The 21,871-nt window shown below is 49.3% G+C and overlaps 9 protein-coding genes across 9 annotated transcripts; 6 read left to right on the top strand and 3 right to left on the bottom strand.

The window, feature by feature from the left end:
* Positions 1-597: 597 nt before the first annotated feature.
* On the top strand, positions 598-2,626 carry N7519_001921 (sugar porter family MFS transporter; the record flags this gene model as incomplete). The annotated part of the gene is made up of 9 exons (XM_057288699.1): positions 598-693; positions 758-834; positions 895-1,119; positions 1,185-1,432; positions 1,482-1,730; positions 1,786-1,793; positions 1,865-2,295; positions 2,356-2,429; positions 2,490-2,626. 9 exons carry the CDS (start codon positions 598-600, stop codon positions 2,624-2,626), a joined length of 1,545 nt encoding a protein of 514 aa, XP_057149901.1.
* Positions 2,627-3,127: 501 nt separating this feature from the next.
* On the bottom strand, positions 3,128-5,901 carry N7519_001920 (uncharacterized protein; the record flags this gene model as incomplete). Its single annotated transcript, XM_057288698.1, has 3 exons — positions 3,128-4,804; positions 4,857-5,714; positions 5,776-5,901. The coding sequence occupies 3 exons, from the start codon at positions 5,899-5,901 to the stop codon at positions 3,128-3,130; spliced, it is 2,661 nt and encodes an 886-aa protein (XP_057149900.1).
* Positions 5,902-6,219: 318 nt separating this feature from the next.
* N7519_001919 (glycosyltransferase family protein) lies at positions 6,220-7,105 on the top strand (the record flags this gene model as incomplete). Its single annotated transcript, XM_057288697.1, has 2 exons — positions 6,220-6,309; positions 6,365-7,105. The coding sequence occupies 2 exons, from the start codon at positions 6,220-6,222 to the stop codon at positions 7,103-7,105; spliced, it is 831 nt and encodes a 276-aa protein (XP_057149899.1).
* A 508-nt stretch (positions 7,106-7,613) lies between these two features.
* Positions 7,614-8,923, top strand: N7519_001918 (SDR family NAD(P)-dependent oxidoreductase; the record flags this gene model as incomplete). The annotated part of the gene is made up of 10 exons (XM_057288696.1): positions 7,614-7,663; positions 7,728-7,872; positions 7,951-8,037; positions 8,091-8,153; positions 8,209-8,316; positions 8,387-8,450; positions 8,507-8,595; positions 8,648-8,710; positions 8,775-8,853; positions 8,904-8,923. The coding sequence occupies 10 exons, from the start codon at positions 7,614-7,616 to the stop codon at positions 8,921-8,923; spliced, it is 768 nt and encodes a 255-aa protein (XP_057149898.1).
* A 66-nt stretch (positions 8,924-8,989) lies between these two features.
* On the bottom strand, positions 8,990-10,347 carry N7519_001917 (methionyl-tRNA formyltransferase; the record flags this gene model as incomplete). Its single annotated transcript, XM_057288695.1, has 4 exons — positions 8,990-9,722; positions 9,781-9,908; positions 9,960-10,030; positions 10,089-10,347. The coding sequence occupies 4 exons, from the start codon at positions 10,345-10,347 to the stop codon at positions 8,990-8,992; spliced, it is 1,191 nt and encodes a 396-aa protein (XP_057149897.1).
* Positions 10,348-10,532: 185 nt separating this feature from the next.
* N7519_001916 (uncharacterized protein) lies at positions 10,533-13,127 on the top strand (the record flags this gene model as incomplete). Its single annotated transcript, XM_057288694.1, is given in 5 exon segments — positions 10,533-10,780; positions 10,838-10,931; positions 10,945-12,228; positions 12,281-12,499; positions 12,597-13,127. The coding sequence occupies 5 exon segments, from the start codon at positions 10,533-10,535 to the stop codon at positions 13,125-13,127; spliced, it is 2,376 nt and encodes a 791-aa protein (XP_057149896.1).
* Positions 13,128-13,958: 831 nt separating this feature from the next.
* Positions 13,959-15,339, bottom strand: rho1 (Rho family GTPase RHO1; the record flags this gene model as incomplete). The annotated part of the gene is made up of 6 exons (XM_057288693.1): positions 15,080-15,339; positions 14,822-14,889; positions 14,703-14,730; positions 14,393-14,590; positions 14,181-14,315; positions 13,959-14,126 (listed from the first exon to the last, which is right to left on the bottom strand). The coding sequence occupies exons 2-6, from the start codon at positions 14,887-14,889 to the stop codon at positions 13,959-13,961; spliced, it is 597 nt and encodes a 198-aa protein (XP_057149895.1). The 5' UTR covers positions 15,080-15,339.
* A 2,774-nt stretch (positions 15,340-18,113) lies between these two features.
* On the top strand, positions 18,114-19,068 carry N7519_001914 (mitochondrial 54S ribosomal protein uL24m; the record flags this gene model as incomplete). The annotated part of the gene is made up of 2 exons (XM_057288692.1): positions 18,114-18,329; positions 18,412-19,068. 2 exons carry the CDS (start codon positions 18,114-18,116, stop codon positions 19,066-19,068), a joined length of 873 nt encoding a protein of 290 aa, XP_057149894.1.
* Positions 19,069-19,375: 307 nt separating this feature from the next.
* On the top strand, positions 19,376-20,989 carry rtt106 (putative negative regulator of DNA transposition (Rtt106); the record flags this gene model as incomplete). The annotated part of the gene is made up of 4 exons (XM_057288691.1): positions 19,376-19,478; positions 19,566-19,907; positions 19,985-20,341; positions 20,433-20,989. 4 exons carry the CDS (start codon positions 19,376-19,378, stop codon positions 20,987-20,989), a joined length of 1,359 nt encoding a protein of 452 aa, XP_057149893.1.
* Positions 20,990-21,871: the final 882 nt, after the last annotated feature.

Genomic DNA, 21,871 nt, shown 5'->3' with positions numbered 1-21,871 from the left:
TTTCATTTTGAGTTTCCCCGCAGTCTGGGGTAAGATCAACAACCTTGAAACCAACCTTCAAGCCTAATTTCTCCTAATTTCTCCTCTCTCTTCGGCTAAATCTACCCATTTTCCTATAATTTTCCAGGCTCAAATAATCGGGAAATCAGCTCATGAGCTGTACGAAGTACTACCCTGGAACTTTACCCCCACACTTCTCCTACCTGAGAGCTGCACGTGGATCAGCCGTAAGAATATTGCACCGACCCAAACACCCTAACCATGTGAGCAGTAGTAGCTCCCTGCAACCCGTGTCGGTCTTTCTTGGGATTCGTGGATGTTTTTCTCCATGTCCGCTCGCCTTGTTTCGTGTCCCTGCTTTTGTCCCATAGGCCGCTCGGTGGCCAGCCAAGACAACTGGGCTTAGAACTATACCTCCCATAGGTTTATGGTCGTAGTCTCTTTCCTTCGTTTATACGTCTATCAATAGCCGATGGCATATCGAGTTTAGCTTCTTCCTGAGCTGGTATCAGAGAATTACTTTTAAGATAGCCATTCCCCTCCTCAACTGGAGTATCTGCGATCATCTTGACTTAACTCCTTTTGCTACTATCCAAGATGTCGTGGCTTTTAAAGAAAATTGTTCACAATGAGGCGATGAAGTCGGATCCTAAGGAGATCTATGGGTGGAGAGTCTTTATGCTTGCCTGCTCGGTCAGTCCCTACTTCGCGATGGCAATGATAATAATGCAAGAATTACAGAGCTAATGCCTCCCAGGCATGTTTCGGTGGAATGCTTTTTGGAATGGACACCGGTATCATTGGCGGAGTTCTGGTCATGCCAGGATTCAAACGGTGAGTTCTCTCTCTCTGCTCCCTGGCGTCAAACTATTCCGACTAATGTCATCGATGTAGGACATACCGTCTGGAGAACATCTCCAAAGTCGATGCAGCAAATCTATCGGCCAATATCGTCTCCACCCTTCAAGCAGGATGCTTCTTTGGAGCCCTGGCTGCCTCCCCGATAGCCGAGAAATGGGGGAGACGAATGGCCCTAATGGGCGCAGCGATCGTGTCTATAATTGGAATTGCCATGCAAACTGCTGCCAGCGGTCACATCGAAGTCATGTACATCGGGCGGTAAGCCATATATTCCTGCCTGCAGTCCTTCGTCCCTCATTTCAGGCTAATACCCACACCTCTAGACTAATCTGTGGCTTCGGAGTCGGTGCCGCATCCATGATCAACCCACTCTACGTCTCCGAGAACGCGCCTCGCGCAATTCGTGGAGGTCTAACAGGTCTATACCAGCTCTTCATTACAATGGGTATCATGCTTGCATTCTGGATCAACTACGGCTCGCTGCTCAACATCGAAGGCCCCGCAATGTATCTTGTTCCACTGGCGATGCAAGGTCTTCCCGCAGTGCTCCTGTTCTTCGGAATGCTGTTCTGTAATGAATCCCCCCCGCTGGTTGGCCAAACAAGACCGGTGGGAAGAAGCCCGCGCAACTCTCTGCCGAGTGCGCAATCTCCCCTCTGACCACCCATACGTGGAGGAAGAGTTCGCGGCCATTTCCACCCAGTTGGAACAGGAACGCGCACTTATCGCTGGCTCCGGCTTCTGGGACTTGATGAAAGAGATGTGGCTCGTTCCGGGTAATCGCAAGCGCGCGATTATCTCTATCTTCTTGATGATCTGCCAGCAGATGACTGGAACTAATGCCATTAACTACTATGCGCCCCAACTTTGTATGTTGCTCCTACTTCCAATTTAACAAGACATCATCCAGCTAACAAGTCGCAGTCCAAAACGTGAGCACGCACTGCTATCTATAACCCCCCAGCGAAAACACACTCAGATACTAACTACACCCCTTCTACAGCTCGGCCTAACCGGTAACGCAACCAACCTCTTCGCAACTGGCGTCTACGGCATCGTGAAGGTGGTCAGCTGTGGCGTGTTCCTGATCTTCGTAGCGGACTCGCTAGGCCGACGTCGCTCCCTCCTATGGACCTCGATCGCGCAGGGTTTGGCAATGTTGTACATCGGACTGTACGTTCGCATTGCGCCGCCAGTTAAGGACGCACCCGTCATCCCGGCTGGGTATTTTGCGCTGGTGTGCATTTTCCTGTTCGCGTCATTCTTCCAATTCGGATGGGGACCCGTCTGCTGGATTTACGTCTCCGAGATCCCGACTGCCAGGCTGCGCTCACTCAACGTTTCTTTTGGAGCTGCTACGCAGTGGCTGTTTAACTTTGTTGTTGCGAGGGCTGTGCCGAATATGTTGGCTACTGTTGGTGCCCATGGTTATGGGTGAGTTTGCCTTGTGGGCTTGTGCTTTGCATTGTGGTTTGCTGACTTTCGGTTGTGCAGAACGTATATTATCTTCTCGTGCTTCTGTTTCTCGATGTGTGTCTTTGTGTGGTTCTTTATCCCGGAGACTAAGGGTGAGTCGATCCCTCTGATAGCATATAATGGTTCTGTTGCTAACTATGGTGTGCCTATAGGTTTGTCCCTCGAGAAGATGGATGAGCTCTTTGGTGTTACGCAGCTGGTTGAGAATAAGAATGCTGATGCGGAGCGGGGTTCTATTGGCGAAGGGGACAAGGCATCCCAGGCGCATGTTGAGAGAGTGAAGGAGTAGGGGTTCACTAGTTTAGGTCTATGTCGAATGTGGAATGTCGAAAGTGATCAAATTCAAGAAAGCAATATTTGAGTTTCAAAGAGTATTCACATCTGTCATCATAATTTCATAGACATCATCAGAGTATTCGGGTAGTCCAACCCCCTCGAAAGATATGTACAGCGGTCCTAACACTTCGGAGGACCGCTAAACCCGTCAATATAGAACAAGAAGAAACATTCGCCTGCGCTATGAACCCACGACCTTCGCTTGAAATCAAAACAGGGAAACCGAAAGTTAACAAAGAGAATAAAGAAACCGGCTGGCTCAATGGATCCACGCCGTGGCGAGGGCCCAACCAGTCTGCAAGTAATGACAGGGGCCCAATTTGGCACTGAAGTGACATAGAGGCACCAGATCAATAACAGATTAGAGGCATAAAATGGCCAGTGGCGTACCGAACAAACAGAACGAGGAATTTTAAAATGAACGAAAAGACGAATAGAAAGGAAACAGACAAAATCATCGGACATAGTTGGTCGGACGCCGACCAAGTAGCCCATGCTGGGTCTGGCTGCGAGTCATGCGGCGGGGAGTAGGGTCATCATCCAAGCTTAAACCGCCCATGCCTGATCCGAGACCATTCCGCCGGGGTGAGTAAAAAACGTTGGAACCCAGACCGGAGTTATTCCCATACCGAATGTTGCGGTTAGTGAAATTTGTGGCGGCGGTTGTAGTTGTGGCTACAGTCTCGGTGTCCGAGTCTCGCTCATAATCAGACACGGGGTCGATTTGCTTTAGAGATTCCATAGTGAAACTATGTGGGTTTCTGTTTTGGTCGAAGGTGTTCTGGTTGGCAGCGGGGAATGAGTGGACAGATCGAGACGAGGTAAGCCCATATTGTGGCCCAGAAGGCAATGCTGAAGAGAAACTAGAGGCCGCCTCGGTATCGCCAAATGAAAGTGGAGGAGCGGATGGTTGTGACTCGAATGATCGGTGGACAGGCGGACTGCTGACTCGAGGCTCAGGCGTAGACTTGGAGGATGTTTGACCTGCAGGCCAGTCAAGGGCACCCGATTGGCTTTGATGCGGTGATTGCGGCTGGGACTGCGGTGATACGGATCCTGGGTGCTGCTGGTTTTCTAACCTGGCCTTATTGTAGAAGGATACTACATTCATAGTTTCCTGTGCGGCCATGAAAATCAGGAGAAGCTTGCCGTAGCGGTCGAAGTAGTCCCGATTAAGCGAAACAGTGGGTAAATGTGCCCCCATATGCACAGCGGCGGCAAGTTCGGTGATAGAAATCAGAATCTCCATGCCATTCCATTGGACAAGAGGCCTTTTTACCATGGTAATCAAAGCGAACCCCGCAACAAGGCTTGCCGCGCCTAGGGCAGCGATCTCCACGTAATTTCCTGGGATCAAGACCTGGTGATTCTGAGAGATGGTCCATGCGCTGATGAAGCTGACTAGCAAACCCAGTCGGAGACAACCATAAAAGAGATAACTTTGCGTGTCATCGACATGCGAGCCCTGGTTCGGTTGCTGAGACCAGCCAGTTCCTTGGGCAGCATCGGACTGGAAATTAAAGGCACGGTCAAACAGTGTTTCCAGCCCAGTAGACGTGTCATGATCATGGGGAGGAAAGAACTTCGGTTCCTTGAACACTGGCTCGGCATCAGCACGCCTTTGCTGCCATTGGCCTTGCGGTTGGGTAGGACTGCGGTGGAAAGGATTAGGCTGAATCACTTGCTCAATGGGCTTTGTTGAAGTCTGGGTGCGTAGCTTCCACGCAGGAGGCATCGGGGCTGCTGGGATCTGGCCCTGGAATGGATGAGGACCGTCAAGCACAGACGGCTGATCTCGCCGTGTCACAGTCGGTCGGAGGTTATGAGTAATAGATGGGGACCAGTCCATGCCGTCATTATCCATAAGATCGGGGGCAACCGTAAGCGACTGCTCAACAGGCGACCGAGGTTGAGGCTGAGCCAATTTGTCAATCGGAAAGCGCTGCTGTAATCCACCAATGTTCGCCTTTGGTGTTCCGCCAGATCTTGTGATGCGAGTCGACACAGGTGACTCGGACAGTGCAGAAGAAGACGCCTTGGGGCTTTCGAATTGAGTTTCCCAGCTGTTGTCGGACCAATTGACGAGTGGACGACTGGAGTAGCTGACAACATATCGAGAGAAAAAAACCGACTACCATAGTTAGCGTAGCGCCTGGAATGTCCAAGGAGAAAGCCATGCTTACCAGGATAGTGAAACCCATCATCAAAGCATGGAAGGCCGAAATCAACTTGGGTTCTAACCCACTAGCAGAGGGATCCTTGACTACCGCCCAGAAAACACATCGTGCAACAATGACGATGAGTTGAGCTTGGTAATACTCGGCAAGACCGCCGAATTTACCGGGCATTCCGTCTATCTTCATGCGCAGCTTTGGATTCCACCAGAGCGAAAGTGCACCTGCGATCAATGCCAGACCAGCAGTTGGTGCTAGATCAGGCGAACATTCGCTGGGAATGCGCTGTAAACGGATAGACTGGCTGACGCAGGAGACCACAGAGTTGGGTGCCATTGGAGGTCGTTCGGTGTCGGGTGAATAATCGAAATGTGGCGAGCTCTGAGAGATGGTGGCTACACTAATCAAGTTCCAGGCTAGCTGACCAGCAATGCTAGCCCAATACGCAAATGCACCGACAAAAAGAAGCAAGCTTCTCCAGCTCCGGTTCCTCGCCTGTCGTGATTCTCGGTTTGCTCGGCTTTGATCCATCATGCGTCTGAGGTGATCCGATTTCGCTTCGTACCCGGCTCTTCTGATACGAGATTTCACAATGGGTTCGCAAGACTCGCAGACTTGGGGGTATCGGTCCTCCAGGTTTCTGCGGAACTGTTCATACCCGCGTTCATATTCGCTATCGGTGGGATCGTCCGAGGGAGGGAAGTAGGAAGCCAGCGAGCTCGTAAATAAATGCTGATTCCGAGTACATTTGGCGCAAAATGACTGGGATCCACTGAAATCAGTGGATTCGAAGGGCGAGTCTGATGCGCCAGGCGCGTAGACTTCAGCGTTGGTGACCACAGCTGGTGGATCTGTGATTTCTCCTTTCTTTTTAGAGAACATACATTAGTATAAATCAAATAGATTCGAGGAAAGGATCAATACCTACTTCGTCAAAAAAGTTATCAGCCTCACAATGTTCACAGCGGAAATTGCGAACAGGCCCGCGATGAGAGCGAGCAGACCGCTGCCCACAATAAAAGCAGGTCAAACGCTTAGAAAATAGAGAAGCCATGACATAGTAACGTGGGGAAAAAAACCACAAGTGAAAGCGTTGGTGTAAACAAGGGAGAGGGTTGCGGATGCCAAAGAAGAAAATAAAACAAGTCGGAGCTTGCACGTGCGGGGGACGTGTATGGAGTACCGCGACTCCAATTTTATTCATCTATCGAGTCAATAGTCAATAGAACTTGCACTTGATTGACTTATTGCCATTGTTTTCTTTTCATCCATTTTTCATTCGATTATTCTTCGACTCTATTCTTATGACAATGGTACACTGAAAAATCCTCGGTCTCTCCAAACCCTTGAGACCATACAACAGCGGTCCAAGATGCCTTTTTCTTTTGCTTCTTTATCCTTCTGGGAGCTGCTCCTATGGTGTGCCATCCTGGCAATTACACTTGGGGCCGGGATTTTCATTGTGAGTACCCTTTACCCATACCATTGGATCAATCTAACTTGTCTATCCCTCCTAGGTTCTATTCCTCTCCCTCACGATCTCCCAGAATATCATTCCCCCGAAACGTCGCCGACGGGGATCTCCTACCCACCTATTGGTAGCTCTTGGAAGTGGTGGTCACACAGCTGAAATGCTCTACATGCTGGAGCGCATGAATTTCGACCCCCAAATCTACACGTATCGGACATACCTCGTGAGCTCCGGAGATAACTTTAGCGCAGAGAAAGCCAAGGCTTTCGAGGCTCAACTTGGACAAAGTTCTCAGGGCCATGCCCATAGCGACAATTACACCATTGTTACAGTTCCACGTGCCCGACGGGTCCATCAATCCTATCTTACTGCGCCATTCTCTACGCTTCAATGCTTCTGGGCTTGCCTCAATGTTCTTCGCGGACGTCACCCAGACCAAAAGCTCCCAAAGGAATACAGCTCGTTTTACCCTGATTTGATCCTTACAAACGGTCCCGCTACAGCAGTCTGCGTTATCGCAGGCGCAAAACTCATCCGTTTCTTTCTATGTTTGGCCAAATGCGCTGCGTTGTGCCTGGGTCTAAGAACATTCTCCTCTTTGACATCAGCACCAAAGCTGCGCACTATTTACATCGAATCGTGGGCCCGGGTGAGCTCGCTCAGTACCTCTGGTGTCTTACTGTTGCCTCTGGCCGACCGATTTCTTGTTCAATGGCCTGCTCAGGCCGGACGACGGGCCTGGTGGGGAATGAAGAGAACGCAATACGCAGGATGGCTTGTGATCTAAGTGCCGTGCATCTACACGGCTTGATCTATTTGGTATCTTTGATCTGATGCAGATATCACAAGAAACGAGGTTTTCACCAGGTAGGTACCTAGGTAAGAAATGAATCGATTGACTCTCCACACACTCTCCCTCAATGTAGGAATTTAGATCGAATCCGTAGTGTAAGTCTATAATTCATGATCATAGGTTATGGCATCTATAACTATAACAGCAATCCCCCAAGTCGTTCGTTAACCACCGAGAAATGTCCCGGGAAGATGGTCACTATGTAACTGTCTGTGCTGGGAGAGTCAACTCAATATGTCTTCTTCTCTTCCAGTCATCTTATGATTCTCCAAAGCCCAACCTGTCAAATGTCAAATGCCAAATGTCAAGTGTCAAATGTACTACCCCGCAGCAGAAATTCCTCGGTAATTCCCCTCTTCTGTATTTCAATCTCGCGTCTCTCTGTCTCTTCTCTTTGAAACAAAGCAATTGAGCTTGATCTCGAAATACAATTCTGCTCACCATGCCTTACTCCTTGTCGGGTCGCAATGTCTTGATCACCGGTGGCTCTCGGTGGGGATCTCCAATTGAAGCATGAAACTATGCCGCTGGTCAATAAGCTAATCTCGTTTAACAGAGGGCTAGGTGCTCTTGCAGCTGAGAAATTCGCCTCTGAGGGGAGCAACGTTGCTATCAACTATATGTCTAGCAAGGAGATTGCCGATAAGCTTGCCTCGGACATTGCAACCAAATATGGTGTAAAGACAGCGGTTATTCAAGGCGTAAGGCACTCAAATCCAATGTACAAGGGCTATTTCGTTAAAATTAAGCTTCTAACGTGATATTGTCTCTGTAAACAGGATGCCGGAGTCAAAGATGACTGTATCAACGCCGTCAAAACCACAATTGAGAAGCTGGGTGGCTTGGATATCATTATCTCAAATGCCGTGAGTTATGCGATCAATCCCAAGAGGGGTACGAAAGGCTGATATATAAGAAGGGATGGACCAAAATGACCAACTTCGGCGATCTTGATGCCATGGACGACGATGACTGGGATAAGGTACCCGAATGCGCCCTCAGTGGTGGGGATTTTGTCTGGCTGACTATCGAACTAGTGCTGGTCTGTTAATGTCAAGAGCAGCCTTCACCTGTTCAAGGCAGCTTTGCCCACGTTCAATGCGAACCCGGAAGGTGGTGTTTTCCTCATCACAGCCTCGATTGCGGTAAGCTATAAACATGTCAAATGGCCTTGAACTGTCCACTACTATGGAAACCTTGAAATGCTGATTCTAGGGTCTTTTCCAGGGCATCATGCCAAGTGGCAGCAGCTTGCCTTATGCTGTCTCGAAAGCAGCATGTATGCCATCGTTCTTAGAAATCACGCTGTTTGATTACTGACTCTGTATCGCCCAGCTATCCATCTCATGAAGTGTCTTGCTAAGACCCAGGGCGCGAAAGTTCGCGTCAATGCCATCCTTCCCGGTCTGTTGCTTACTGAATGGGTAAGTAACACATGTTCGACGCTAGCATTGATGAATACTGAGAATATCCCAGGGTCAACGCTTCCCGTCCGATAAAATTGAGGGCTGGACAAATGCGACAGCCCTCAAGAAAGTAGTAAGCAATTCTGGTCCCCCTCAATCTCTAAAAAGACCTCATGTGCTAATCAATCCCGCTATAGCCCGAGGTTGAAGACTGCGCGGACATGTTTATTACATTGGCCAAGAATGCTTCTATAACCGGTCAAGCGGTCCAAATTGGTAAGAGTCTCAGGTCGAGCGGTCGAGCCGAAACTGACAATTCCTTTTAGATTCTGGCTTCGTGATCTGATAAAATGAGGATATGGAAGCGTATTATTGGACAGAGGTTATAGTACACAGAACTTTATCATAGTATTTATACAAGGGAGTTGCGGAAGGGAGTCAACTCCCGGCCTTCATATTGGAATGCTCGATCACCGAACATCCGAGCTTTGATAGCAGCTCGCAGGCCCTCTGCATCTTGTTCGCCTTCCACTTTCATCCGGTTGATACGCAGAACCTTGCCGTCGGCAGTAAAAACGTATAGCTGGCGTGACTTCTTTGGCTCGACAGGGTGGGCGGCATTTGTAAATGGTAGACCTGGGAGGATTGAGAACGAATCGCATCCCTTAGGCGGGTCAACCTCCTCGGTATCTGTGAAAATGACTCGTTTATATTGGAATGACAGAGGTCCATCTGCAGGATTGCTTGTACAGAGAGCCTTGCTCCAGAGAGGTCCAATCACTCGGTTACGTCTGTTGATATCTGCCAAGGTCCAGTTTGCCCAGTTGATGTGCCGGTCGTCTGGTACGATTTTGGGAGCGTGTTTCAACTGTCCGACCTGTTCAGTGCCAACATTCTCAATGGGAGGGACAAATAGTCCCTTTTGAATGGTTTCCACGAGCATCTGTGCGCCTTTAGGTGCAACGAAATCCACCAACTCGGGAACTGTGCAGGACCCTGCATTGGGGATGTCGAGCCCCGGAGGTGGCGTTTGTGCTAAAATCACTCCGTGATCAAAGTGTTTCAAATGCAAGGTCTGAACAGTCACACCAGTGGTAGTCTCACCGGCGAGAAGAGTATGATGAAGCGGTGCAGGACCACGGAAGCTAATCAAGCAAGTCAATCGTCTTATGCTTCGATTCTAAACATGCAATGATCACATACTTTGGTAGTAACGACGGGTGTACATTCAAGCCTCCATACTTGGCACCATTCAATATGCGCGGCGGAACAAAAAGTCCAAATGACACAGCAATCACCAAGTTTATGTGACCGTTCGGAGAGGTTGGGGGCTAGCACAGTCAGCGAATATACCAATTGGGTTGAGATTTGGTGTTATGTACCGTCCATCCAGTGAAGGTATCGATCTCATGGATCGGAAGGGAAAGAGCAGATGCGGCCGCTTTGAGCGGTACTGAGGGAAATTGAATCAGGAATCACGGCCATTCAAGGAAGTGTAAATTGAAGCTAACCTTCCCGAAATTGCTTCAGTCCTCTTCCAACCCTCTTTCCAGGTCTACAGACGACATCAATGGAGGAAATACGCTCCGGCTGTTTTAAATGATAAGCATGGAGAGCTTTTAAGTGGGCGATACTGAATTCATCAGAGCCGCAAAAGAGAATGCGGAGTGGATCCGAAGTCTTGGTAGTATATGACCTGAAGACAAGCCCTCGAAGGACCAACGGTCTCTTGCAGAGACGTAGGCTCGCTGGGCCTGGAATAATCCACATAATTCTGGTAGATAATTGCCAGAAGTTGAAAAGCCATCAAAGGAGACAGTTGAAGCTTCCCTTCCATAGTAGCTTATCGATAAGCCACGTGATGTCAACATCCACCACCGCACTTCGGATGCATCTGTCTTTCAACCATTACAGTTGCTGCCTGTCTGGTGCGACCTGCGGAGGCCAACGATGCGATGCCTGGAAGCGATCATGATTCGGTGATTCCAGCCCAACTTTCTTACCTCGCCATCTATAACCCGACCCTCGGACGTACCGACGAGACGGTAGCGGACCAGATCGTGTTTTATACTTCGAAATCGAGCTATGCACGGCGCATCGATGGGTCCACTACAGAAGGCGAGAACAAAAAATGCCTTGAAGATGAAGGGAATGAGAGATTGCGCCAGGTAGGTCTGGCGCAGGGCATAGTCAACTTTGCTAGGTGAGCATCCCCGCAAACCCCGCAAATGACACAATCTAATCGCGCTTGAATCTGCAGTAATTTCTCGGCTGGGAAGACATTGGAATATGTTGAAACAGATAAAGCGCGGGTCGTTCTACTTGAGTTGGAGAAGGACTGGTGGATTGTTGCGGTAGGTAGTTCAGATAACGGCGCAGATCACAAAGCTCACGTTAAGCCAGTCTATCGACCTGACCCGAATTCCCGCCGATCCAGCCCAGAGAACCTCTGGAGCATCCGACTCTCCGGCATTTCATTACTCCTCGCGAGAGATGGGACCGCCCCCTCTACTGATTCAGCAACTACGTCGCGCCCATTCGGAATTCCTCCTACACCATAACTTCAAATTGGACAGCCTCCTCCATCAAGTAGGCAGGTCCACATTTTGTCTATTCCTTGAGCGTTTCTGGGAGAAGTTTGCGTGGAATTGGGAACTTCTGTTGACCGGAAACCCAATTGTCGATATCTATAATGGCATCAAACTCTCTGCGGGAGGAGAGCTGGGGATCGGCGTTGGAGAGGAAGAGTGGGGCAGCGGGGAAAGAGAAGTACTTGAAGACTTTGTGACAAGGACCGACGGGTTGGTGGATTTGGTCGTCTCCAGGTTTGGTGATGAGGGTTCTCCGGCTTTGGAAGGGTCAAATGACGAAAGTCGATGGCTTGGGGCAGATAATGATCCTCGACCATCCGATGGTGTGGTATTTACTGGTGTCGGTGCTCTTTCTCGGCACTCATTGGCACAAGTGTCACATTGGATGCAATGCATTTATCGGTTTGGGGATGCTGCTTATGGAGTTGGGCGGGACCCAACCTCGCTACGTCGCCGTAAACCACGAAAGCAGCGTGGAAGGCAAAGCTCGGAAGATGCCCCTCAGCCCTCCACGCCGGACCGCAATTTTACGCCAGGTATACCTCGTCCGCTTGTAACAGCTGCACCGCAGCCATCCCCGGCAGTTGTCGAGCAGAATCAAGCAGGACCAAGAAACGAGGCATCTCCACTTCGTACCGAGCAAAACAGCGAGAACCTAGGGTTTCCAACGGAGACAGTCATGAAATACCTCACACTTGGATATGGCTCCTCTTGGAGTTTCTCTCCAAAGTCGACATCTACGCCGCCCGAAAATTCTACCCCAATGCGAGATGAATCTAATTCGTACATCTCAACCCCGAGGAATCGGCCGATTAGTGCCGCACAATCGCTTCAGGCTGGCATAAACCATCGAAACAGCAAGAGAAACAGTCCTTCGGGTCATTTCGTTCTTGGGCCTCGCGATGATCTAGAAACGTTGGATGATTTAGAAGAGGGAAGCCCAGAGCCCGAATCGGAGAACGGCAAGCCCAAGTCTCGGATAGTGCATAGAACACTCCATGTCCACCTGGCAGAGGGGTCAGATACTACTCCGACAAGGCTCCAAGTTGTGATATATGTGGTATGTGCTGTTTATCATTCTATCAAATCAGCTCGCTAATACATCATCCCAGCATCAACCATTCATGTTCACATTCCTCTTTGATCCTGAAACACCAGCATTATCATCACCATCACTATACTCAAGCATACACCATCAACTCGGTCCTCTTCAGAAACCCCTTCTATCATCAACATCCCCAACAATGGCAGCCTCTCGAATCGCCATGTCCGAAACCTCCCCGGACCCCAATAAGCGGTTCTCTACTCGAACCCAGCCAGTTTACGACTTAGTCTACGACCCATCTAACCTAACCATACGCTCCTCCATTCCCAACATCCCAAGCATGGGCATCACGTCACCCTCCACACAACCAACCAACTCCCCAGCCCGTTCCCCATCCCCCTCCCCCCTCCCAAGCTTCAACACCACCACCCTGGTCCCGCACCGAAAGCCTAGCAATTCACCACCGCCTCCTATCAACACACGCAGACACGCGGTCCCGCCCGCAAGAGCTCGAACGCACAAGCAAAACCCACCGCGGATGGTGGGTCCTCTGGGTCCGCATTCCACACAGCACAACCCAAACTCCAACCGCGCTGTCTGCCACTTCTTCATCCGCCGCCCTCTCATCCATAGCCAACAACGATGACTCCTTCCCCGCAAACCAGTCCCAAACACACTCTACCCCTCCGCCACAGGAGGCCTTCCTCGTCCGCAAAGCGAGCGACTACATCTCCCCGGCAAGCCAGGGCCGTGTCAGTAGTGGCGCTCGCTTCTTCCGTGATCTAGGCGGTGCCTCTTCTTCAACTGGCTTGGGGCCTTCCCGTGCTGCAGATATGGCGCCGTCAAAGCTGGTTGAGGGGCTTGGAATGGACGCTAGGCGTTATATTGAGGGTCTGCTGAGTCTGAATCGGTAGTTAGGATGGGGCTTGCTGGAGTGAAGTGTGGAGTTGTGGAGTCTCTTCTATGTGTGTTTGCAGGAATATGTATATAAGTATGTCGCTCTAAACAACAATCTTCACACATGGATATAAAACTTGTTGAAACACATACTCTAGTGGCTGGAAGCACTGAATATTTACAGGTTTACGGACACTAGACTACTCAGACTGCAGGATTACGCATGGGGAGGTACATATATCAGACGGAAATAGACAGTACCATGCATAAGCTGTAACATAAAAAACAAAATGTAGTAAAGGAGAGAGAGAAAACAGTAAAAGCCGAATCAAGCTCTTCGCGTATGGGGAGATAACCGCAGGGACAAGAATCTATGACACAGGGGGAACTCGATCAGGGAAGGCGAGTCACGGCGTTGACCAAATTGCACAACGGTGCTACACTGAATGGCTTCCCCTCTTCATTTCCTGGTTGTTCCAATTCTGGGTTCTTTTTTTTTCGATGCTTTTCGGTTGGTTTATAGTTGCCACCTCAAATTTGGCATTTGAAAATTCACGGCGTCGGAACGAGGAGAGGAAAAGAAAAAGAAAAGCCCACAGGGTTATGATGAAGACAACGCCTCCCTAGACAAATTCTGCAAATAAAGGCAAAAGAAAAACACAAGGTCGACCAGCTGAATTGTGGGGGAAACCTCCACGACTCGAGTGCCCGGATTCGATATTATCCACAATTTCGCATGCAGGCCATGAAGCCCTCCTCCTTTCCGAGAACAATGTTACCAATTGTTTTTCGTGGAGGCTCTCATACATATGATCTTTGCTCGAGCCAGACCACAACAATTGGTTCGCTTAGAGAATCAGGCAACCCTTGCCAGACTTGCGGCCTCCCTTGCCCTTGGTGGCCTTCAGGAGAGCAGCACGAGTGGCAGCCTCGAAGACTTCGCGCACACCCTCGTTGGTGCGGGCCGAGCACTCGAGGTACTTGTAGGCGCCAATCTTCTTGCGGACTTCCTCACCCTGTAGTTTTACTTTAGTTTATAATAGATTCACCATGGAGACGGAAAAGCGTACCTGTTCTTGCGAAACGGGGCGCTGGGAGGTCTTGGCAAGCTCATCAATAGTCTTGCGGTCATCGCGAAGATCCTTCTTACAGCCGACGAGGATAATAGGGAGACCCTGGCAGAAGTGCAGAACCTCAGAAATCCACTATCGTAGTACGTCAGTATATTCGGTCCGCTTCACACCCAAACATTTTCTTCGCTTTGGGGGATAAAGGCACCCACCTTCTCCTGGACGTTGTCGAGCGAATCGGGGGAGTCCACAGCGAAACAGATCAGAATCACATGTGAGTCGGGGTATGAGAGAGGACGGAGACGGTCGTAATCTTCCTGGCCAGCAGTATCCCAAAGAGCGAGCTCGACGTGCTTGTTATCAACCTCGACATCGGCGACGTAGTTCTCAAAGACTGTGGGGACGTAGACCTGACGGAAAGCAAGTCAGATTATCCATCATGAATTATGCTTCTGGCGTTCAGCCCTAGGGATAGAAACGGGGTTTCGGGAATCGGAGCTTCGAGTATGGATAGGAGCTTACCTCGGGGAAGGTGCCCTTGGAGAAAACACTGTGAACTTCAGTCAGGCGGCCGAACCAAAAGAGTGAACGCGGAGGTTGAGGGAAGCGCCCTCAATAAGAGAGCCACTTTCAATACTCACATGAGCAGACAGGTCTTACCGCAGGCACCATCGCCGACGATGACGAGCTTGCGACGGATCTCGGCCATCTTGATAAGGAACGAGTCAGTATAGGGGCAAATACGCAGGAAAGGACCAGGGAGCCCCGCAAGTCCCACAGTTTCAAGAATGAATAATTTCTAAAGGCATGAGGGGGGTAACATGGACAAGACCATCCAAAAGAAAGGGCGAAGTCAGGCTCCCGAGGAGGGGGGGAAAAGGAAAAGGGTGATCCCATACAATGTTCAAAGGCGCAACGGTGTAGTAGATTTAATGCAATAGATCAGCTAGTGCCAGCAGCAATAGCTCTAGAGAAATGAAGGAGATGGAGTAGGTATTTCCGATGGGAAGCGATGAAAAAAAAGACGATGGAATGATGATTTGGAGGTGGAGGAGAGAAAGATAGAAGACCAGGCCAGACAACGGAGGGCGGTGGCAGTATACGGTATTTGTTGTTGCCAGTTGGGTGTATCGGTATTGTGGCTTTTTCCCCCTGGAGAAGTTCGTGCAAAAGGTTGAGGGGAAGTATTGACCTGCACATGTGTCTTAAAGGTACTACCTGAGTACGTTGTATGGCTTTTCGGTATCGGTATACATGTGTACTTACGTATATAACTACGTTACCTTTACGGAGTACTCCGTACGTTACTATGCGAGCACTCTAACTAGGTACAATGAGCACATACCCGTGTACAATGTACCCCCCTAAGTTTTTAGGCTTCCTTTTTTTTTTTTACATGTGGCTTATTACACCATCCCCTTTTCCAAGGTTAAGAGGAGAGAAAACGAGAACTTAATGGGGACACAGCCCTAAATATGTGTGGCTGAGGGCTCCAAAATAACCCGCTCCATCCTCCATCGGTCCACTTTGTCTTTTGTTGCACCGCCAGAGCCAGCACAGCCACCCGAGGTATCTGATATGAGCAAAATGTGATATCAGCGCCCTTAGGGTTCTACCTACGAGTACTCTTTCACGGATTAGAACATACGAAGTAATACTGACTTTTACAACATACTATGGAGTGGTTCAGTGGCTGTGTTCTCTTTGAGAGTCATTCAATCATCCAAAACCTACATTTATGGAGAGGTCCCAAGGTACCTACATATGTACATATCCACCCTCACCGCATGAAAACATTCAAGGGCTACTACTATGATAATTTTCAGCTACACGTCCTCAAATTTCGCGTACAATGTACCACCCTACCGGGATGTGTAAGCTTCTACAAGCAATGTCCCTACACGGCTGTCCCCAGGGCTACGGGAGTATACTGATAACCCTTACCCAAAATCCTCAGCTCGGCCAGTGAAGATCGTTCCGATAGTTCCCTGCATCTCAGTTGCTTCTGCGTTGATCTGCTTGCCGGGAGCTATCGGCATGTACTGACTATGTTGTAGGTGGAGGTCTCCAACGATCCCATGCTCTCTGCTCTCAAACCCGTCTCATTCCACATCCAGGGGTGGTCCCGACTAACATGAAAGCGTCGGCAAACCACTGGGGAAATTGACCATGGAATTACCAATCTATTCAGCAAAATCATCAGAACTTTACCCCTTCGCTTGCTTCCGAGCTTCCATGACTTCACCACATTCTTGAAGCTGCTGTTTTGAAAGTGGAGTTGATATATTGCCAGCTCCAATGATCGCGTTGTGCTGGCTAAAAATAGTAAACAGGGGTCAAATCCTGCGCCCACAAGCCACACGCCGTTAAGTTGTTTTCTTGGAAACCAAAAATAGGAGAGTATACGGAGTACAGAGTAATCCTTTCGAGGTTTACCAATGTGAACGCTTTGACACTTAATTGGATTAGCGCCAATAGAATCTACACACTTAGAACATTTATTCATGTTGGTCCATTCGCCGCTAAAAATGGATTAATGTCACAATTTCAATGGGCGTAGTATGGTGGTGGACTTTACGACCGATCTAATATGCAAAACTTGGGATACAACCCCGTGGCAGATTTCATTCATCTCAAACCCCAGGTTTTGACCAAAGACCACATTGAAGCACACCCAGACCTCGGCAACACACTGATCAAGAGCGAAATATGCACGAGCAAATGCTGCTGATAAAGAGAACTTTTTAATCCACCTACACCTCTTGCTCGTTTAGCTCGACATCTTGTACCCGCGGGCCACACAACCTACCGGTTTCTACGAAGAGTATCCAGTGTCTACTGTGTCATCCGACTTCTCTTGTGTCTAAAAGAATTGGGAATCAATGTGTTTATTCCCCACGCTCACCTTCGGCATTTCATCGGCCTCCTACAGTCGTCATTTGAGCTTTGCCTGGCGTCGGTACCTCAATTCTATGGTCTCCTGGAGTCTAGCAATAATCTCAAACTATATGAAATTAACATTGACTTGCAGCTCACAGTCCACACTTGTGCTTCTTGATTCTGCGAATATAGTTGCACACAAGTGTGTTCCTGTGATCTGCATTCGGAAACTGAATGGCTGTACGGGGAATCAGAAGACCCCAAACACAGATGACTTTACACATCGTCGAGCGGCACTATTCAATCACCATCAGTGATCTTCAAATCCTCAGATATAGACCTTTAATCATGGTGTTGCCCGAATATCTTTATGATATTACTAAAGCGTTCTTTCACCTTGATATCATCTCTTTTTGAGTTATGGCCCTGGAATTTCTAATGCAGCCAGTATATGTGACGGAGAACTGCTTGTATAACATATCCGCAAAACACTTGAGTTTTATTGGCCTTAATGAGACCTGTCGATAGTTCCCTGGCTTCATTGTCAGTTTCCATAGGGAGTATCTTCCTGCTGCAAATAGAGATAATTAACTATAGCTAAATTCCAAAGAAAATAGTAAAAGGTATCATCTGAACCACCAAGTAGCATGTAGTTACAATGCAGAAAGAGGGCTGGTCCCAGTATACTTGAATGTTGATGGGCAGCCCTGGAGCCCCGGAGGCGGCAGTTGCTGACATAATACATATTGACCATGGTCACGTGCTCAATCTGGCACCCTCAATTTTCGATCCGCGAATCGGGGATTCTAAGGCAGAGACAACGTTCGGCCATTGCTGGACCACAACGCCCAATATGCAGAGAGTTATCCAGCGGACAGCTACAGCACGGAGGCAGGCTCTTAAAAAGAGCCAAAAAGCTCATGAACGACAGGAATTGTTGGAACGTGTTAGCATTCGGCGGGCGCGGAAGGACTTCGGCAGCGCGCTGTCTAGTCAATTCCAAGCAGCACGAAAGAACCGCTGGGAAGATTGGGAAAAGGGGCCCTTGCCCCCATGCGAGACTCTGGTCTCCAACGCACTACATATGGTGGTCAGGAGGCTTCCATCTTGCACCCGCCGCGCCTCCCTAAGCAAGAACAGCGGAGGCATGTCCTCTTCGCCGAAGGTGACCGGGTCTGCGTTGTGCGAGGACGGGACCAGGGAAAGATCAATGTGATTCAGCAGGTCAACCGGGACAGTGAGACTGTCCTTATCAAGGATATCAACATGGTATGTCTCCGGCGGACCATTTATCCAAGTCATTAACCTATTGGTTATTGAAACATATCACTCACTGGCATTTCTCAATTAGGCCGACGTCATCATTCCTGAATGGGCCAAAGACAGAATGGGACACGCAGGTGATACCCAACCGCAGCCTTTCCCCGTCTCCTTCGACGACATCCGACACGTCATTCCGCTTGAAGACACAAAGACTGGAAAACTGCAGAATGTCATTGTCCAGCACGCTTATGCCGCTGGGCCGTACCACGACCGAGGCGAACACAGCAAGCTCCCAAAATACACTCGCTATGTCTCCGGCTTGGACATCGAAATCCCTTGGCCATTGGAGGACGAGCCTGTCATCACCGACGGCGACATGGACACAACACGAATGGCGGTTGAGGTCAGCACATTCTCACCCACACTAGAACAGCCACCTATGCCAACAACCGTCATTGATGAGCTGCGCAACAAATACTCCAGATTCCGCACTCGACACGATCCGGAATACCTGAGAGAGAAGATGAGGGAGGACTACCGCAAGGAATACAGAAACACTGTCTCCATGATGACACCGCAGACAGATGCCAAAAACATGCGGATTGCTCGACTTGCGGAAGCGAGGAAGGCGAACTTTGATGCCGAAGGGAATGGGATATTGTCAGCGGATGCCATCAACTTCATTAACAACCACCTCCAAAACGCCACAAAGACCAAGAAGTCAAAATCCAAGCAGGCTGCTTGATTAGGCGAGGAACATGGAAGTCGGAGGAGGGGTTTTTTTTTTCTGTAGCATTGTGTACACACACCACTGTATTCTAGTATGGAGCTTTGCATTCACTCATATATCTATTTCTTGATAAAGTTATTTCATATTTGTATCTTTTTCAATTCATAAAGTATTCAGATATCTATCTGTACATGACCCCAAGTTAGGGTTCTAGTCAATGCGGATACTTCGGGTCCACCCTTACGTTCATCCCCCAATTCTCCGACTAACCTGCATCTCTCTGCACTGCTGTTCTCTTGAACCGAAGCAGTCGCAAAAAAAAATGGCATTTGCCTCAATTAATTCTACGGGCGCGCCCATCGCCGTCATCGAGGAGGCATTTGCGACGGAACCCTTGCTGAAGAAGCGAGTCTACGATGCGATCGGTGCGTAACTAAAAGCGCACCCACGTCCCCAATCGATGAACCCGTCGACCTCCTGCTGACCGTCGCCAATGCGCTTCACCGTTCTAGGTTCCACACCTCAGCATAAACCTCTGCTCGAAGATCTTGCGAAATATACCTCCAGCCTGCTGGCCAGGGCTGCCAACACTACCCTCCCTTCGCGGCCCCCAGCTGTTGATGGGCCTGCCGCTAAAAAGCGCAAGCTTCAGAATGGAGACTCTGAGACTGCGCAGGCGTCAGTCGACCTGAAAGATGGCAACGCGCCAGTTCAGTATTATGTTCAAGACGTTTCATTTTCTACGCCGCAGAGGAAGAAGCTTACGCTCGAGATCACTGCTGGGCATCCGTATCTTCGGGCAAGGAATCAAGCTACGAAAGAGATTGAATTCGGCGTTTCTATGGATAAGATTCGTGAGTTTGGACCAGAAAATATTTTCCTCCGAAAATATTAGTTTAGGAATTGCTAACATGACCCGTTGCTAAATTAGGACATGCGCTCTGTCTTCCTGTGCCTGAGAAGACACAGAAACAGTTCAACTTTTGTATCATTCCCGAGTACGCCGATGGCATCACACCCCCACCCGAGGGAACAGCAGCCTCCGAAGCTATGGTGTTTACGGTAGCCGATGGACCAGCCAAGGCAGCATTCTCAGGAAATGGAAAACAACTTGGTCACGGCCCTGGAGAATCGGCTGAGGCATTTATTCGCAAAATTCTGAATGAGAATATGTCTCACACCAATGTTGTGCGCCCTGATGATAAGCAGTTCGTCAGTGCCATGCCCGAGGCGCACCGAAAGGGCGAGAAAGCATACCATGTCAAGGCATTCCGCGGTAGCAAAGAAGGTATGTTAATATTCCTATCTCCGTTTACCTGGAGGCTATTGGGATTTTGGTTTTAATCTGGATCATTCTAACATACTTTGGCTTGCGCCAGGCTATCTCTTCCTCCTTCCAACCGGTATCTTCTTTGCATTCAAGAAACCACTTCTGTTCTTTTCATTTGCTACTATTGACTCCGTCTCGTATACATCCGTCCTGCAGCGGACATTCAATCTCAACGTCATGGCTCGCCCGGAGAATGGCTCTGAAGAAGACAACCAAGAATTCGAATTCTCGATGATTGACCAGGAAAATTTCTCCGGGATCGATACCTACATCAAACGGCATGGGCTCCAAGATGCTAGTCTCGCAGAGGCGCGGCGCGCCAAGGTCTACAATGTCAATAAAGCGGGCGGAGAGGACGCATCAGCTTCCACCGGCGAGGCAGCCGGTGAAGATGAAAGCGAGCTCCAGAAAGCCCAGCGGGAGCTTGAAGATCAAGAGGATGAAGAAGAGGAAGACTACGATCCCGGCAGTGATGATAGTGAAGGCAGCGGGTCCAGCAGTGAAGAAGACGACGAGAACGATGAGGATGCTGGTCAGGACAGTGATGAAGACATGGTTGAGAATGAACTTGGAAGCGAAGCTGAGGACATTTCCAAAGACCATTAGGACGCAATCAATACGGAGCCGTTTGTCACGATATCTGCTATAATGTAACGATAGCTAAGATTTAGATTCCATTGACACTTGCGATTCGTTCAGTCGGGCTTTCTGGTGGATATGTCATATCGAAGGCTGGGGACCTAGACATATATCACAACCTAAAGTTGTACCTTCGTACAATATGTACTTTATAGAGTCAATTCGCAGTGATCGACGACTTGACCGGGTTCCTGCCAAGACGGTAATATTACCGCCTGATTAACCGCATTCCAGACCGATTCCAGACGGGAACTCCCCTGAAAGGAAAAGAAAAAAAAAGAATCGACCTGTCTTTGCTATTCGGGTTCAGAACCCGATTTTAATTCCTTCCTTTAAAAAAGGATATGTGCCTCTACCCGTGGATATAGCCGATACATACTCTCCCTGATATTTTCGGTGCCTGATTAATGCAGCCCTGGAGGTTGAGCCGCTGCGGAAGCGCCGAGGAGGTCTGAGCTAAGTGCAGAGTACTCCGTACGGAGTACGGAGTAGCTAGATACAAGATAGGTAATATTCAAGAGTGGCCAATTTGGTGGCTCAAAATTTCATTTGAAGGGTAAGCCTTCCATGGGTACTCCGTACATATGTAGAGAACAATGAAGACGGTGGCCTCTGATAGGTCTCAGAGAAGATTTCCCTCCAACCCCAAAATTACCATACAGTGTACACCCGTGACCGCCAGTTCCCCCTGCGCTCACCCCCCATGTCTTTTACCAATACGCACCCAATACACTCCGCTCCCTGTCTCTCCTAGAGTGTTGCACCTTCCCTTTCTCTCCTCCTCCATCTCCCCCCTTCTCAGGTCCTCTGGTCTATCTTTGAACCACTGCTCAGTGCGGCTCGTACTCG

This window comes from Penicillium mononematosum, assembly GCF_028829835.1.
Source record: "Penicillium mononematosum strain IBT 11891 chromosome Unknown utg000002l:1.0-8112719.0:1.0-8118358.0, whole genome shotgun sequence".
Lineage (NCBI taxonomy): Eukaryota > Fungi > Ascomycota > Eurotiomycetes > Eurotiales > Aspergillaceae > Penicillium > Penicillium mononematosum.
The sequence above is the reverse complement of the archived record's forward strand: the minus strand, read 5'-3'. Positions and strand labels throughout refer to the sequence as shown.